Genomic DNA, 13938 nt, shown 5'->3' with positions numbered 1-13938 from the left:
TGGGGAACGCCGACTTCTTTCGAGTCATGGCGGAGTGAACTGTGACATGTAACAGAATATAGCCAAACAAGAAGCACCCTGACTCAACAAAAATAAAGTGGAACTAGAAACAAGCATCTCTTACCCGATTTTGTGTTTTTTTGTGTTTGTTTTTTTTAAATAAAAGTGGGTTACCCAAACACACACAGGTATTTTCCAAAGCGTTTTTGGATGACCCCACCATTTTACAAGGCTCCCTGCTCCGGCAACCTTCGGGAACCTTCAGCGCATACCCGGAAGTGTTTCTTCTTATTCGGTTTTGTGAGTTCACGTGTGATCACGCAAGATTGGCGGCGCAATAGAATCTTTGTGTGTGTGGTGTTCCGTGTTATTTTTAATCGGACCACACCACACACACAATACGACCATAACAGTTAACTGCCAGATTTTTAAATTTTGTGTGGGGCCTGACACAGATAAAAAAATCTTTTAAGAATGATTTGAAAAATCCTTGTGTGTACCAGGCCTAACCGTGAACTGATGAACATCCATACCTTTAGAGAAACAGTACCTTAGTACCTTTTCCAGCTATATACAAGTCAACAACTCATAATTGTAGGTTTTTTGAAGGCTCTTTTGAGTGAGGCATGGTACACATCAAGCAATGCTTCTTGAAAAGAGACAATTCTAAACTGTTGTGCGTTTTCCAGTGGCTAGAGCAGCTTTAAACCACAGATCCAATGTTGTCTAACTGATTGGACTCGAGGTTTGCTCAAACATAACTCTGATGAGCTCTTGCATAATCTGTAACCTAGAGGTTCACTTACTTTTTCCTCCCTGTCCTGTGAACATTAACATGTTATTTTCAATATAAATATGAAAACATTTTAAAATTTGTGTGGTATTAGTTTAAACTAGGGATGGGCGAGTACTAATAACAGGTATACCGATCCCGGCCTTATTTCAGTGAATCGGGTACTCGTGACGGCTGCGAATACCAGCCACCGATACTGACTGTATGTCAACGTTTTTCTGTGTTTCTGTTTCTTCACCATCCTCTCATATGGACATTAAGATGCAACATAGATTTATATAGATATACATCTATACATATGGTTTAGGTTTATATGCATGCTCAGAGTCCATTATGAATGTGCTGCTACCTAAATTGTTTCATCTGCTCAATTTGGGTGTTATGACTTTCTGCATGGGTGTGAATTCCATCTTTCTCCATCTCATATGCCCATTAAGACACGAGCTCAGTTTATATATACATTTATAATCATGTTCCACATATATTTAACTGAGTACACTACAAAGGGGTAACTTACACATCTGTGAAGGCACCATTAATCCTGAAAGGTACATACAGGTTTTGGAGAAACATATGCTGCCAACCAAGCAACGTCTTTTTCATGGACGCCACTGCTTATTTCAGCAAGACAATTCCAAATCACATTCTGCACGTGTTGCAACAGCGTGGCTTCGTAGTAAAAGAGTGCGGGTACTAGACTGAGCTGCCTGCAGTCCAGACCTGTCTCCCATTGAAAATGTGTGGCGCATTATAAAACGTAAAATACGACAACGGAGACCCCGGACTGTTCTGCAAGCTTCAACAATTAGTGTCCTTAGTTCCAAAACGTTTATTGAATGTTAAAAGAAAAGGTGATGTAACACAGTAGTAAACATGATCCTGTCCCAGCTTTTTTGGAACATGTTGGAGCCATAAAATTCTAAGTTAAATGATTATTTCCTAAAAACAAAGTTTATCAGTTTGAACAAATATATTGTCTTTGTAGTGTATTCAACAATATAGGTTGAACATGATTCGCAAATCATTGTATTCTGTTTTTATTTGTTTAACACAACGTCCCAACTTCATTGGAATTGGGGTTGTAAATAGTTTTTCTTTAGTCTGTAACCTCGATCCCCCTGGGTCTGAAATAAAGACTAAAGAGCTGCAAGATTGTGGTTAGTCCACTGAAGACGAGCACCTCACCTGTCAATCAAATATATTGTGATGCCCTCACAAAGTGGTCAAGGATGAAGGGAGTCGCCAAAGGACTTTCAGTCGCTTTTTAGAACTCGGGGAAAGACATGACAGGAACATGACAACAAACAAGTTGCTCTCAGCCACAACTCACATTACAGAGAGTCTAATCCCAGAATCACTTTTTCCTTCACTCCTGACATCTCCTTACTCACGCCCGCCCGTTTTCTTAAAGGCGTACACTTGCTGGAGTCAACTGCTGGCTGAATTACGTGTGCCACAGAGGTTATGCTTAATAAACTGTTAACTTTGCAGTGTTTGTGTTAATTTGGGACAAACACATACAACTCAGAGAGGCCCTGAAGTTTTAAACAACATCGCAGCGGGGGCGAGAGCTGTTTAGCTCCTTAAAATCGCCGCTCCTTAGCTCGTGGGCTAGCTCATTAGCGCGTCAGTTAGCAAACACAATAAGCAAACTTTCCCTTAAGTGTCTCCGTTGTGTGAATCTACGCGGCGCACATGGAGCACGGCTGTGAAGTATTGGACAGAGCCAAAACCAAAGAGTGTTCCATGAGCCCACTAGTGGGTAACAACACAGCAGTCCAACTCTGACGGCTCACTGTGTGATCCGCGCGGCAGCTCACCGTGTGATCCACGCGCCAGCTCACCACAACAATGACAAATTATCGAGTCCGGAAAAACTATCGTGTGCCTCACGGTACCTTGACTTACGACTGCCCCAACTTACGAGCATTTCCAAATTAGGAGCAGTCACTTAGAAATTTTTGCTTTATGTTGCAAGCCAGAACTGGAGGCACAAGCAAGCTTCGCATGCGCCACCAATCAAGGGAAGTGAGGAGAAGAAGAAGAAAAAAAAATAAAATAAAAATAAAAAGAATTACAGTTCTGTAATGCCCTCATGTGGGCAAGGAGAGCTAGCTACAGTATTTTGCAAGGATGTCTGGTTATGCCAACATAAAACTTTATATTTATGATACCTTTCCATTAAATTACCCTCAATTCCTAGTTAAAGCACAAGTTTCCAAAATTCCTCATCTAAATGCCCATGGATATTGACCGGACACATTCTGGACAGGGGTGGGTAAAAATATCGATTCAATGCATTGCAATTCTTCCACCTGCAATTCTATTACGATTAAGCAAATCGTCGGAAATCAATTCACCGCTTGGCCAGTGAGAAGCGCTTTGCTTGATTGGCGTTGCATGGCTTTTGCTGCACGGAGATGGTGCTGCTATGATCTTTTTGTGCATCTGCTAACTATCATTACACTGATTTCCTTTCTGATGCGATACTACAAATACAGTCCCTCATATGACTAAAGTATCACAAGTATCAACATTTAATTTTGAGAATTGATCTTACAGTATCAAAGGCATCAACATTTCAGACTGCATCAGTCCTTCCCCATCCAAGTGACGCCACTCCAGCCAGCGTAATGGCGTCTACATACAGTCATCAGGATCTTTTGAGTTTAGGATTATGCCACAAAAAGACTATAACGGGAGGCAAACCAAAGCTGCAGCACCACAGCACGAGCACAGTGTCCCCCCCATACATGTAAACATGCACGCCAGTTGTAATGCTTTGCTTTTATTTGAACGTTTCCATTGTCTTTTTAAATTATATGAAAGAAATGGCCTGTTTTTACAAGCCAGCACTTGTTGCAGACAAACTTCACATGCACAGTAAAATATTTTGCAGGGATAACGAGTCACTCTCAATCTTAAACTACAGTATGCCAATTTCGCAAAACTCCAACATGCGTGGTCAAGTGTTGCCAATGGAAAATGTTAGTGTAAAGCCCTGTTTCATTTCACATTTTATATTATTTTCTTAGTATTTACGTATTTAAGGAAGCGATTGCATTTTTTCATTGAAAGGTTATTCAGCAATTGTTTAAGTTTACATGTACTTTAAAAACTGTGATGTGACATATCCCTCTGATGTGCCGTAAGGCTGTCACTATCGAATCTTTTTAGAATCAATTATCCTATAGATATTTCGTTGATTGAGTAATCGCTACCCCCCCCCCCCCAAAAAATATTTTTGAAAATTTGTCGGAAATTTTCCATCCAGTTGCTACAAAGCAAGCACGCTTTCCCCCTTATTTCGAGAACTGGGCTAGAGAGTGAGAACAGCTGTGAAGGAATACTTTAAAAAGTGTTTTAATAAATTCAACTGTGGAAAAGGGTAAAACGATGTATAATTTTTTTTTTTTAATCTGGTCTCTATATTGCGGCTTTTCAACCATTGTGAGTGGGTCTGAAACGTATCACTGCAATCAATGGGTGTTCACACCAATTTAAATAATTGCCATCTTACCATTGGTCCGCCCTGCAGTGACGTCACCGAGGTGATCATCAAGTCGGCTTGGGCATCCCCTGGTGACGTTTTGGCGTCAGCGCCTCTTTTCTTGCCCAGCGTGGTGACGTTGGCGATGCGGATCTCTGAATGTGGTTCCACACTGCTGAGGGTGGCAGGCGAGGAGCTGCCCAGGTTCTCCTCAGGCTCCTCCTCATCGTCAATAACGATGGGCTCAACCGCCGAGGCGGGGTTGGAGGGCTCAGAAGCGTCGGGTGTCACCGCGGCGGGCGGCGTCACCTCGGCGGGCGGTGTCACCGCGGCGGGCGGCGTCACCGCGGCGGGCGGCGTCACCGCGGCGGGCGGAGTCACCTCGGCGGGCGGAGTCACCTCGGCGGGCGGAGTCACCTCGGCGGGCGGAGTCACCTCGGCGGGCGGAGTCACCTCGGCGGGCGGTGTCACCTCGGCGAGAGTCTTGTCTTCCGTCTCCATGTCAGCAGGGCACTCTGAACACTCATTTAAGGGCGGCAGCTCGGGGGCATGCTCCTCTACCAGAACCACGTCGTCATCGTTATCCTCGCCGCTGCCCTTCTTCGGCGCCTCATCGTTATGTGTTGCCACGCCAACCGACTCTGGTGTCTCCACAGTGGGAGCCGCAGCGGCCTCCACGTGCTCCCCCGCCGCCGCCGCCGCCCCCGCTGTCGCCACCTCCTCCTCTGGAACAGCAGGGTTGGGTTCCAACTCCCCATCCATTGCTAAGGCAACCACCTGGAACATCCCCAGCCCAAATAAGGCAATTAGGTGGAACCCGGTTTTTTCCCCTGAGACACCCTGCCCCAGGACCAGCTGCTACAGATACAGATATGCCAATTTTAAGGACTGGGTGAAAGTGGCAAGTTTCATGCCGATAAAATAACCAAAGACCACTAACAGTCGTGAATTCCCACTATTCTAATTCGCAATTTTTACTAATTTTGAATCCTTTTAGAATTTATTCTACTGTTGATTATTGATCGAATAGTCAAATAATAATCCCCCCCACTATTATCAAAAATAAATATATATTTTTCTTACTACTAACAAGCATTTTATTTATGAGCGATGTACTTCAATCCTTAAACTGCATTATGTTGGTACTGAGTGTATGGTATAAATTTGACGTACAGAATTTGAGACAGCAAAATGCTTCACAATTAGCAATCGCGATTAGCGTGCTAGCGATGACCATTTTAGGTAAAAAAAATGCTAACTACCACTCACTTATGTTATATGTACATTACACATCTAACAAGGTCTTAAAAATCACAGACGCTCCTTTGTTGTTTTTGGCAAAGTTTATCATTGGCCCAACACAGCGTCCATCTGCAATAAATGTCCGTGTGAAACATGGGTGGCGGGCGGAACTTTTTTTTGGTGTGAAAGGGGCTTACATGATTGCAGGAAACCGCGTTCATTGATGTCCCGCTTTAGTGGACCCTACTTTAAAAGGTACGCGATGTTAATCCAGACCCAACAGTGGATACCGAAATGCCAATTTTGAGGATAATCTGTGTGAAAGGGGCTTGTATAACCAATGATTTTAAAGAACACACAGGCTTTTCCACTACTGAAATACGATCAGCAAACTTGCATGTCTACATCTACTCCTAATTTCGTATTGATACCTTAAACGCAGAATAGGGAGACCTGAAAAAGTCTGCTTGGCTGGACAGTGTGAAAGGGGCTTCATCATCAAATTCAGGGAAGCAGAATTAGCAATATCTCATTGTTGGTGAGTCCTGAATGAAAAGACAGACTGCTAAATCCCACTCAAGAGAGGATGCCGATTTTAAGGAAAATCTGCATGAAAGGGACCTGTGTCGTGAATTTAACAAAGAACACTTTGCCATTGGAAGCCAGCAAATTTCTTGACAAAGGTGGGTATTGTGCTAACATCGTAAATCCTGCTCCCCTTCTCACCTGCTGTCGTTCCTCGTCCCTTTTTTGTACTCCTCCCTCGTTGCTGCGGCAACCCGTGAAGCTACACCTTGGTTGCTATGGCGATAGCGAGGCCCACCACCAGGGACGCGCTCTCTTACCGCTACGTCTGGCGTGTCGTTTTTCGACGCATCAGTGGGAGCCAAGGGGGGTTGTCTTTCATGTCACGTGCTAACGAGGGTAATGGCGGCAAAACTCTCAAAAATGGCCACTTCACGTATCACAGGCATGGTTTATCAAGTGTGTGCTTGGACGCGCCACCAAGATGGGCTGCCACTTTGACGTGCAGCCATTTTTAAGTGAAAACTGAGCCTCCGTGATGTTCGGGGGGGGGGGGGGGGCGACCATGTGACAGGAAGTGTGGGGCAACAGACTCAGGAGCAGGAAGCTGATGTTTTCACACACACACACGCACACAAACACACACACACACACACACAGAGACACACGTCACGTCCAGTCAACAAATAAAAGCCCCCTTTTCCCTGAGTGGTACAGTGCCACTGCGATTGACTTCAATGACTGATAGTTCCAAACAGAGAGCCCACAAAATGGCCGCCACTGCCTGTGCCTTTCACACAGAACACAGCCACGTAAGTGTGACTGTACCCTTTCACAAACACACTTACATGACATTAAAATAGCATTTACACCCAGTGTGAAAGGGGGCTATTATGGGAAACAGTAGAGGTGGCACCTGTAAAGCTGTTAAGACTGCAAGACAAAAGTGGCAGAGCATTCAGGAGAAAAGAATGCAAAACATTTCATGCGGTGTAATATTTAGTATATAAAATGAATGTGATTAAATATATATATATAATAATATAAATAGTCTATATGCCGCAGCAGACGACCACAAAACAAACGGACAGACGTGGCACCTATAAAGCTGATTTTCACGATAAGATATATGTATGTCAAATTTAGTGCCATCTGTCTTTTTGGTTAGTGAACGACTCGGGCGGAACGATTCAATTCAATTCAGTATGGGGGCGATACGATTGTCGATCCAGTGCAGAAAAAAAAATTATAGTTAACATTTGTACATGTGCTAATCATAAAGAACCTTGACTTAACCCAATTCGATAAAATATTTGTCTAACCTTATTTTCAAATATGTACAGTAAAAGGCCACTTAAACCTGAGCATTTTTGTTTATGGCACTGTAAAAAATAATTACATTTTCTTCTATTGAAATAAATTAATTATTTAAATATCCATTTTCTTTACCGCTTATCCTCAGTGGGGTCACGGGCTGCTGGAGCCTATCCCAGCTATCTTCACACCTACAGGCAATTTAGAGTCTTCAATCAACCTACCACACGTTTTGGGGATGTGGGAGGAAACCGAAGTGCCCGGAGAAAACCCACCCAGGCACGGGGAGAACGTGCAAACTCCGCAAAGTTTCAGGACATACCTGGCTTTGTGTCCTCTCGATAGTTTCTTTTTAGGGTCGCACAGTACCAACTTGAAGGTCTAAGTGGACCGCAAGGACTCGAGAAGAAGCATTAGTTTGCTGAATTACAGCCCAAGGAAATTGCCGAAGTGTACCTACCTTTGCCATATTGCCTGCATGTTTACAATCTGGGACGGTACCTTATCTCAAGTTCGCCGCTGACACCGGGGCCGGCAGCGAACTTGAGAAGGTACGTAATGTGACGTCGCACTCAATGTTTAAAACTCCTGGGGGAATGCTACTTTGCTATCGTCGTGACCACGAAAGTAGCTTAACTACTGAAAAGCTATTTGATGTTGAAATAGTGACACGGCGGAGAAACGTAGTTAAACTAGTAGTGTTGCAAGTACCAAGCACTGCTGCGTTTGGTTGTAAACATAACGTTACCTGCAAAGCACAGCGCGAGACCTCTCGCCCTTGTTTTACGAGATCAAAACTAGGCTTCACATGATCAGGATGTTTGGGGCCGAAGACAGAATTTAAAAAACCGATAACCAATCACAGATCCGATCACAAGATGGAGCAATGTGTCTATTTAAATGACTTGTGTACTGTATACTGAGTATCTGCAAAAGTATTCTCTAGTCAGGTCATGTACTCTAATCAGTCAGGTCAAACCAACATTACAAAATGACAGACATAATGGGTGCTAAATTACTGTAATTAAATTACTTCACACACACCGAAACTTTAGAGCATGATTCGACAGAACGGCGGCATGTTTCCGTACAACCATTAGTGCTAGCACTAGCTTGCTAGGCTACACGTTTTGTTGCCTGGTCGCGACCCGTATCGTATTAGAAGTACGTGAACATACCTCAAGCAATCCTGAAATGAACATCCTCTCCCGAGCACCAAACGTTTTTCCCCATTTTGTTCTTATAATACACGCAGCGCGATCCATTGTTGTTGTTGTCACCATGGTAACGAGTGTATCCGGTCAGTTGACAAGATAAAGTCCAGTGATCGTAAAAGATGGGCTGCTGTGGTATCAGAATACAAGATTTTATTGCAGTAGTCTGACAGTGCAATCGTGAAAGACCAAATTTGTCTTGTCGTCTGATCCACGCATTATGCGTTGTCTGTCTCAGACGTGTTGTTTGTCCCACACCGCCGACATTAAAAAAAAATAATCTGACTTTATTGGCAGTCAGATATTTACAGTACTATGTCAAAAGACGTGAAAAGGCTAAAAATAAACTAGCTTTTGGATTCAAATATACTGTACACGGCGACACGGAGTAAATGTCTTTTGCAGAGCCGATCAATGACGTCCTTGATCGAATCGCCGAATTATGACAAAGCCAATCAGCATAAAATGCTAATTATCAGCCAATACCGATCAAAAAGATCAGATCAGTAAAGTCTAATGAAAACCATAAAGCCTCAGGCAACAGATTCCTAGCCTTACGATATCCGGTCTGCAGCCCTTCAACCGACATATCAAACAAAACAAACCGACATAGAGACAAACAACCATTCGCACTCACATTCACGCCTACGTTCAATTTAGAGTCTCCAATCAACCTACCACGCATGTTTATGGGATGTGGGAGGAAACCGGAGTGCCCGGCGAAAACCCACCCAGGCACGGGGAGAATATGCAAACTCCCCATTGACGGGGCCGGGAATTGAACCCCAGTCCCCAGAACTGTGAGGCAGGTGTGCTAACCAGTCGCCCACCCTGCCGGCTCAATAAAATAACAATGACAAAATAAAATGTGAATGTGCAAATTCTGTTGTGCGTGTGTGTGTTCGCGCGCGCGTGTGTGTATGCACAGCCAAAACTACAACATCTGCAATTTACTGCAAGACGTTTTCTCAAGTTATACGTAGGGTGAATATATCCACATTTGGACAGACAGTGTAACGCGCCATTGCCTTCATGGTAACGACGACCTTCCCAAAATGGTGGCCACGGAGGCACGACGGTCAGCCAGGCTGGCTTATCTAGTGTTAATACCCATGCCCAGGAAGCCCAATAGAAGACGATGTGGAGTCATGTGACTTTCGGTGTCGTTTGATTGGTGAACTAGACAAACGTCACTCGCGCTTAAATTGGATTGGAGCAAACAGCGCCCAATGTGGAAGTCGAAGTTGTAGTCTTGCGCATGAAAGAGTTGATAAGCAATAATTGATAAATAAAAGTGGCAAGCGACATTTAGATCAATGTAACGGAGTAAAAGTACCGTTACTTCTTAACAGCAGAAGCGGCGTGTTTTTTTCTGGTGTCGTCAACTCCTGTGACTTATCCAAAGCAGGTCCCGAGCGCACAGGTGGAACCTCAGGCCGATGCGCTCACATATTAGAGCGCCGGAGTCCATCCATCCATCCATCCATCCATTTTCTGAGCCGCTTCTCCTCACCAGGGTCGCGGGCGTGCTGGAGCCTATCCCAGCTGTCATCGGGCAGGAGGCGGGGTACACCCTGAACTGGTTGCCAGCCAATCACAGGGCACAGATAACAAACAACCATTCGCACTCACAGTCATGCCTACGGGCAATTTAGAGTCTCCAATTAATGCATGTTTTTGGGATGTGGGAGGAAACCGGAGTGCCCGGAGAAAACCCACGCAGGCACGGGGAGAACATGCAAACTCCACACAGGCGGGGCCGGGGATTGAACCCGGGTCCTCAGAACTGTGAGGCTGACGCTCTAACCAGTCGGCCACCGTGCCGCCAGAGCGCCGGAGTAATATTCAGAAATTACATCTGTGTGTGGATGGTGGATGTGTGGAATGGATCTAGCTTTTCCTCATTTATCAACTCCTCAAAGTATTCTTTGCATCTATCCAGCACACTACTGGCACCACTCAACACATTTCCATATCATTAATCACCCTAACCTGCTCCACAACCTTCCCATCTCTATCCCTCTGTCTGGCCAACCTGTATAGATCTTTTTCTCCTCCTTCAGTGTCCAACCTGGCATACATGTGACCATATCACTCATTTGGCCTTTGCCACATCTACCTTCGCCCTACGTCACATCGTGTACTCCTTTCTCCTCTCCTTAGTCCTCTCAGTGTCCCACTACTTCTTAGCCAACCTCTTTCCTTGTATGATTTCCTGTACTTTGAGGTTGCACCACCAATTCTCCTTCTCACCTTTCCTACCAGAAGATACACCAAGTACTCTCCTGCCTGTCTCTCTAATCACCTTGGCTGTAGTGGTCCAGTCTTCTGGAAGCTCCTCCTGTCCACCGAGGGCCTGTCTCAGCTCTTCCCGAAAAGCCACACAACACTCTTCCTTTCTCAGCTTCCACCACATGGTTCTCTGCTCTGCTTTTGTCTTCTTAATTTTCCTCCCTACAAGAGTCATCTTACACACCACTATCCTATGCTGGCTAGTCATACTCTCCCCTACCATTACCTTACAGTCAGTAACCTCCTTCATATTACATCTGCACAAGATGCAATCCACCTGCGTGAGTCTCCCTCCGCTCTTGTAGGTCACCCTATGTTCCTGTCTCTTCTGGAAAAAGGTGTTCACTACCGCCATTTCACTCCTTTTTTGAAAGTCTACCACCATGTGTCCCTCCAAGTTCCTTTCCTGAATGCCAAACTTATGACTTCTTCATCACCCATTTCCTTCACCAACATGTCCATTACAATCTAAACCAATCACGACTCTCTCTCTCTCTGTGTCTGGGATGCTCAGAACTACTTCGTCTAGGTCCTTCCAGAATTTCTCTTTCACCTCTAAGTCACATCCTACCTGTTGGGTAGAGCCACTAATCACATTATACAGAAAACACCCTCAATTTCAAGTTTCAGCCTCATCACTCGCTTGGATACTCTTTTCATCTCCAAGACATTCTTAACCAACTATTCCTTTAAAATAACCCTGACTCATTTTTTCTTCCCATCTACAACATGGCAAAATTATTTGAACCCTGCCCCTAAACTTCTACCCTTATTGCCATTCCATTCTTGGACACACAATATATCAACCTTTCTCCTAATCATCATGTCAACCCAATCCCAAGCTTTTCCTGTCATAGTCCCAATATTCGAAGTCCCCACATTCAGTTCTAGGCCCTGTGCTTTGCTCTTCTGTTTCTGCCTAAGAACCCGCTTTCCACCTCTCCTTCATCTTAGACCCACAGTAGCTGAATTTCAAGCAGTTCCCTGTAGGTTAACGGCGCCGGTGTTGGACGTTGTTAACCCGGGCCACAACCGATCCGGTATGGAATTCTTTCTCAGATTTGTTTGGCAAAGTTTTAAGATATATATTTTCAAAATAACTTTGAATATTGTCACTTGCCAGACTTAAAGGTCCCATATTTTGGCTATTTAGACCTCCATAAAGTGACTCTCTTACATGGACTTAGTATAAGTGTCAATTTGATTTTTAAAAAACACCTTCGTTTTGTCATCCAAGTGTCCAGAAAAGGCCTCTCTTACAGATACTTCTGTTTGACCCAGTTTTGTATCCGCTTTCTTTTAGGGCGATATATTTTCCCAAAACTTACCACGATAAACGATAGTTTGATTATTGCCTCTGAAATTATTAAAAATAAGACCCGCCCTTATTATTTTTTTATTGCTTTTAAATCAGTCACTCTTATTTTTATTATTATAGTTATTATTCCTTCCTTTCTTGCTTCCCTATTAAATAGTTTTTTCTTTACCCTGTGATATGGATCCCTCTGGGTCTGAAATAAAGAATAGAGCTGCAAGACTAGCCTGGTTTATATGGGGCCTTCTATTCTGATTATAACTGGTTTAGAAGCCCAAGCCGAATGAAAATGCTCCATATAAACACCTCAATGTCATTCGGTTTGACAGGGGTGAACTACTAATTTTGCCAAACTGTTCAGAATTATCGCCTGCGCGTGCTTCGTCTCGACGTAAATATGGCGGCTCCAGACGGAGCTCGTTTGTGAAGATGTTGTTTGTAACTACTTATAAGTTGTTCAAGCTTTTTGTTTTTTAAATAAACGTATAAAAAAAATCCCAACTACTGTGCTGAATAGACAGACCTCCACCTTGATCAATGACATATTGAGAACAAAGCGCGCATGTCACACAGCTTTTCCGATTAAATGTAGTGCACATCATGTATACACTAGACTTTACACCGACCTGATCGGCTTTATCGGTATCGGCTGATAATTAGCATTTTATGCTGATCGGCTTTGTCATAATTTGCCAAGCCGATCAATGACATAATTGATCAGCTCCGCAAAAGATATTTACTCCGCGTCGCCATCGTGTACAGCAGTGATTCCCAACCTTTATTGAGCCAAGGCAGATATTTTACATTTGAAAAATCTCACGGCACACCAACAAACAAAAATGCCACTAAAAGTGGATACACAAGTCAATTATACACTTTGTGCCATCTAATAAAAGAGTATTTATTTTTTCTATCTGTCTTTATATGCTGGTGGGGTAGATAGGTGAACAAAGAGACATTTTTTGTAAATAAATAATATTCTGACCAATTACGTAAAATTTGATCATTTCCCACGGCACACCAGAAGAGCTCTCACGGCACACTAATGTGCCACGGCACACTGGTTGGGAATCACTGGTGTACAGTATATTTGAATCCAAAAGCTAGTTTAGCCTTGCCGCGTGTCTTTTGACGTAGTGCTGTAAATATCTGACATCCAATAAAGTTATTTTTTGTTAAAGCATGTCGGCGGTGTGGGACAGACAACACGTCTTGAGACAGACACGTAATGTGTGGATCAGTCTACAAGACAAATTTGGTCTTTTATGATTGCACTGTCATACTCCTGCAATAAAATCTTAGCATCCCGTCTTATGATCACAGGGCTTTATCTTGTCAACTCAAACGCAACCAGATACACTCGTTACCATGGCGACGACATCGCAACGCGTGTATTATAAGAACACAATGGGGGAAAACGTGTGGTGACCGGTGCTCGAGAAATTACATTAATTTAAGGATTACTTGAGGTATGTTCATGTACTTTTAATACGATACGGCTCGAAAGCAGGTAACAAAGCGTTATGTAGCCTAGCAAGCTAATGCTAGCACTAACAGTTTTACGTAAACATGCCGGCGTTATGTTGAATCATGCTCTAAGGTTTTGTTGTGTGTGACGTAATTCAATTACAGTAAGTTAGCACCCATTATTTCTGTCATGTTGTATTGTTGGTTTGACCTGACTGATTATAATACATAACCTGACTAGAGCAGTGATTTCCAACCTTAATGGAGCGAACGCACATATTTTACA

General features: G+C 43.7%; 1 protein-coding gene across 8 annotated transcripts in view; it reads right to left on the bottom strand.

The window, feature by feature from the left end:
• Nucleotides 1-13938, bottom strand: part of zmym2 (zinc finger, MYM-type 2) — a 64689-nt gene that overhangs the window by 46932 nt on the left and 3819 nt on the right. For 6 of the 8 annotated variants that reach the window (XR_009790988.1, XR_009790989.1, XM_061791264.1 and 3 more), the window contains exon 2: nt 4314-5060. The exons of 1 other annotated variant lie outside the window; for it this stretch is intronic. Coding sequence is in view for 5 of the 7 variants with exons in the window: in XM_061791264.1 (XP_061647248.1) it covers nt 4314-5045 (732 nt within the window). In the remaining 2 variants the exon portion in view is untranslated. Of the gene's footprint in view, nt 1-4313; nt 5061-6251; nt 13783-13938 lie in introns of those variants that run through there. One more of the 8 variants, XM_061791260.1, reaches the window with a different exon arrangement.

Source organism: Phyllopteryx taeniolatus, chromosome 12 (assembly GCF_024500385.1).
Source record: "Phyllopteryx taeniolatus isolate TA_2022b chromosome 12, UOR_Ptae_1.2, whole genome shotgun sequence".
NCBI classification, from domain to species: Eukaryota; Metazoa; Chordata; class Actinopteri; order Syngnathiformes; family Syngnathidae; genus Phyllopteryx; species Phyllopteryx taeniolatus.
Note: the sequence above shows the minus strand (reverse complement) of the source record. Positions and strands in the feature narration are given on the sequence as shown.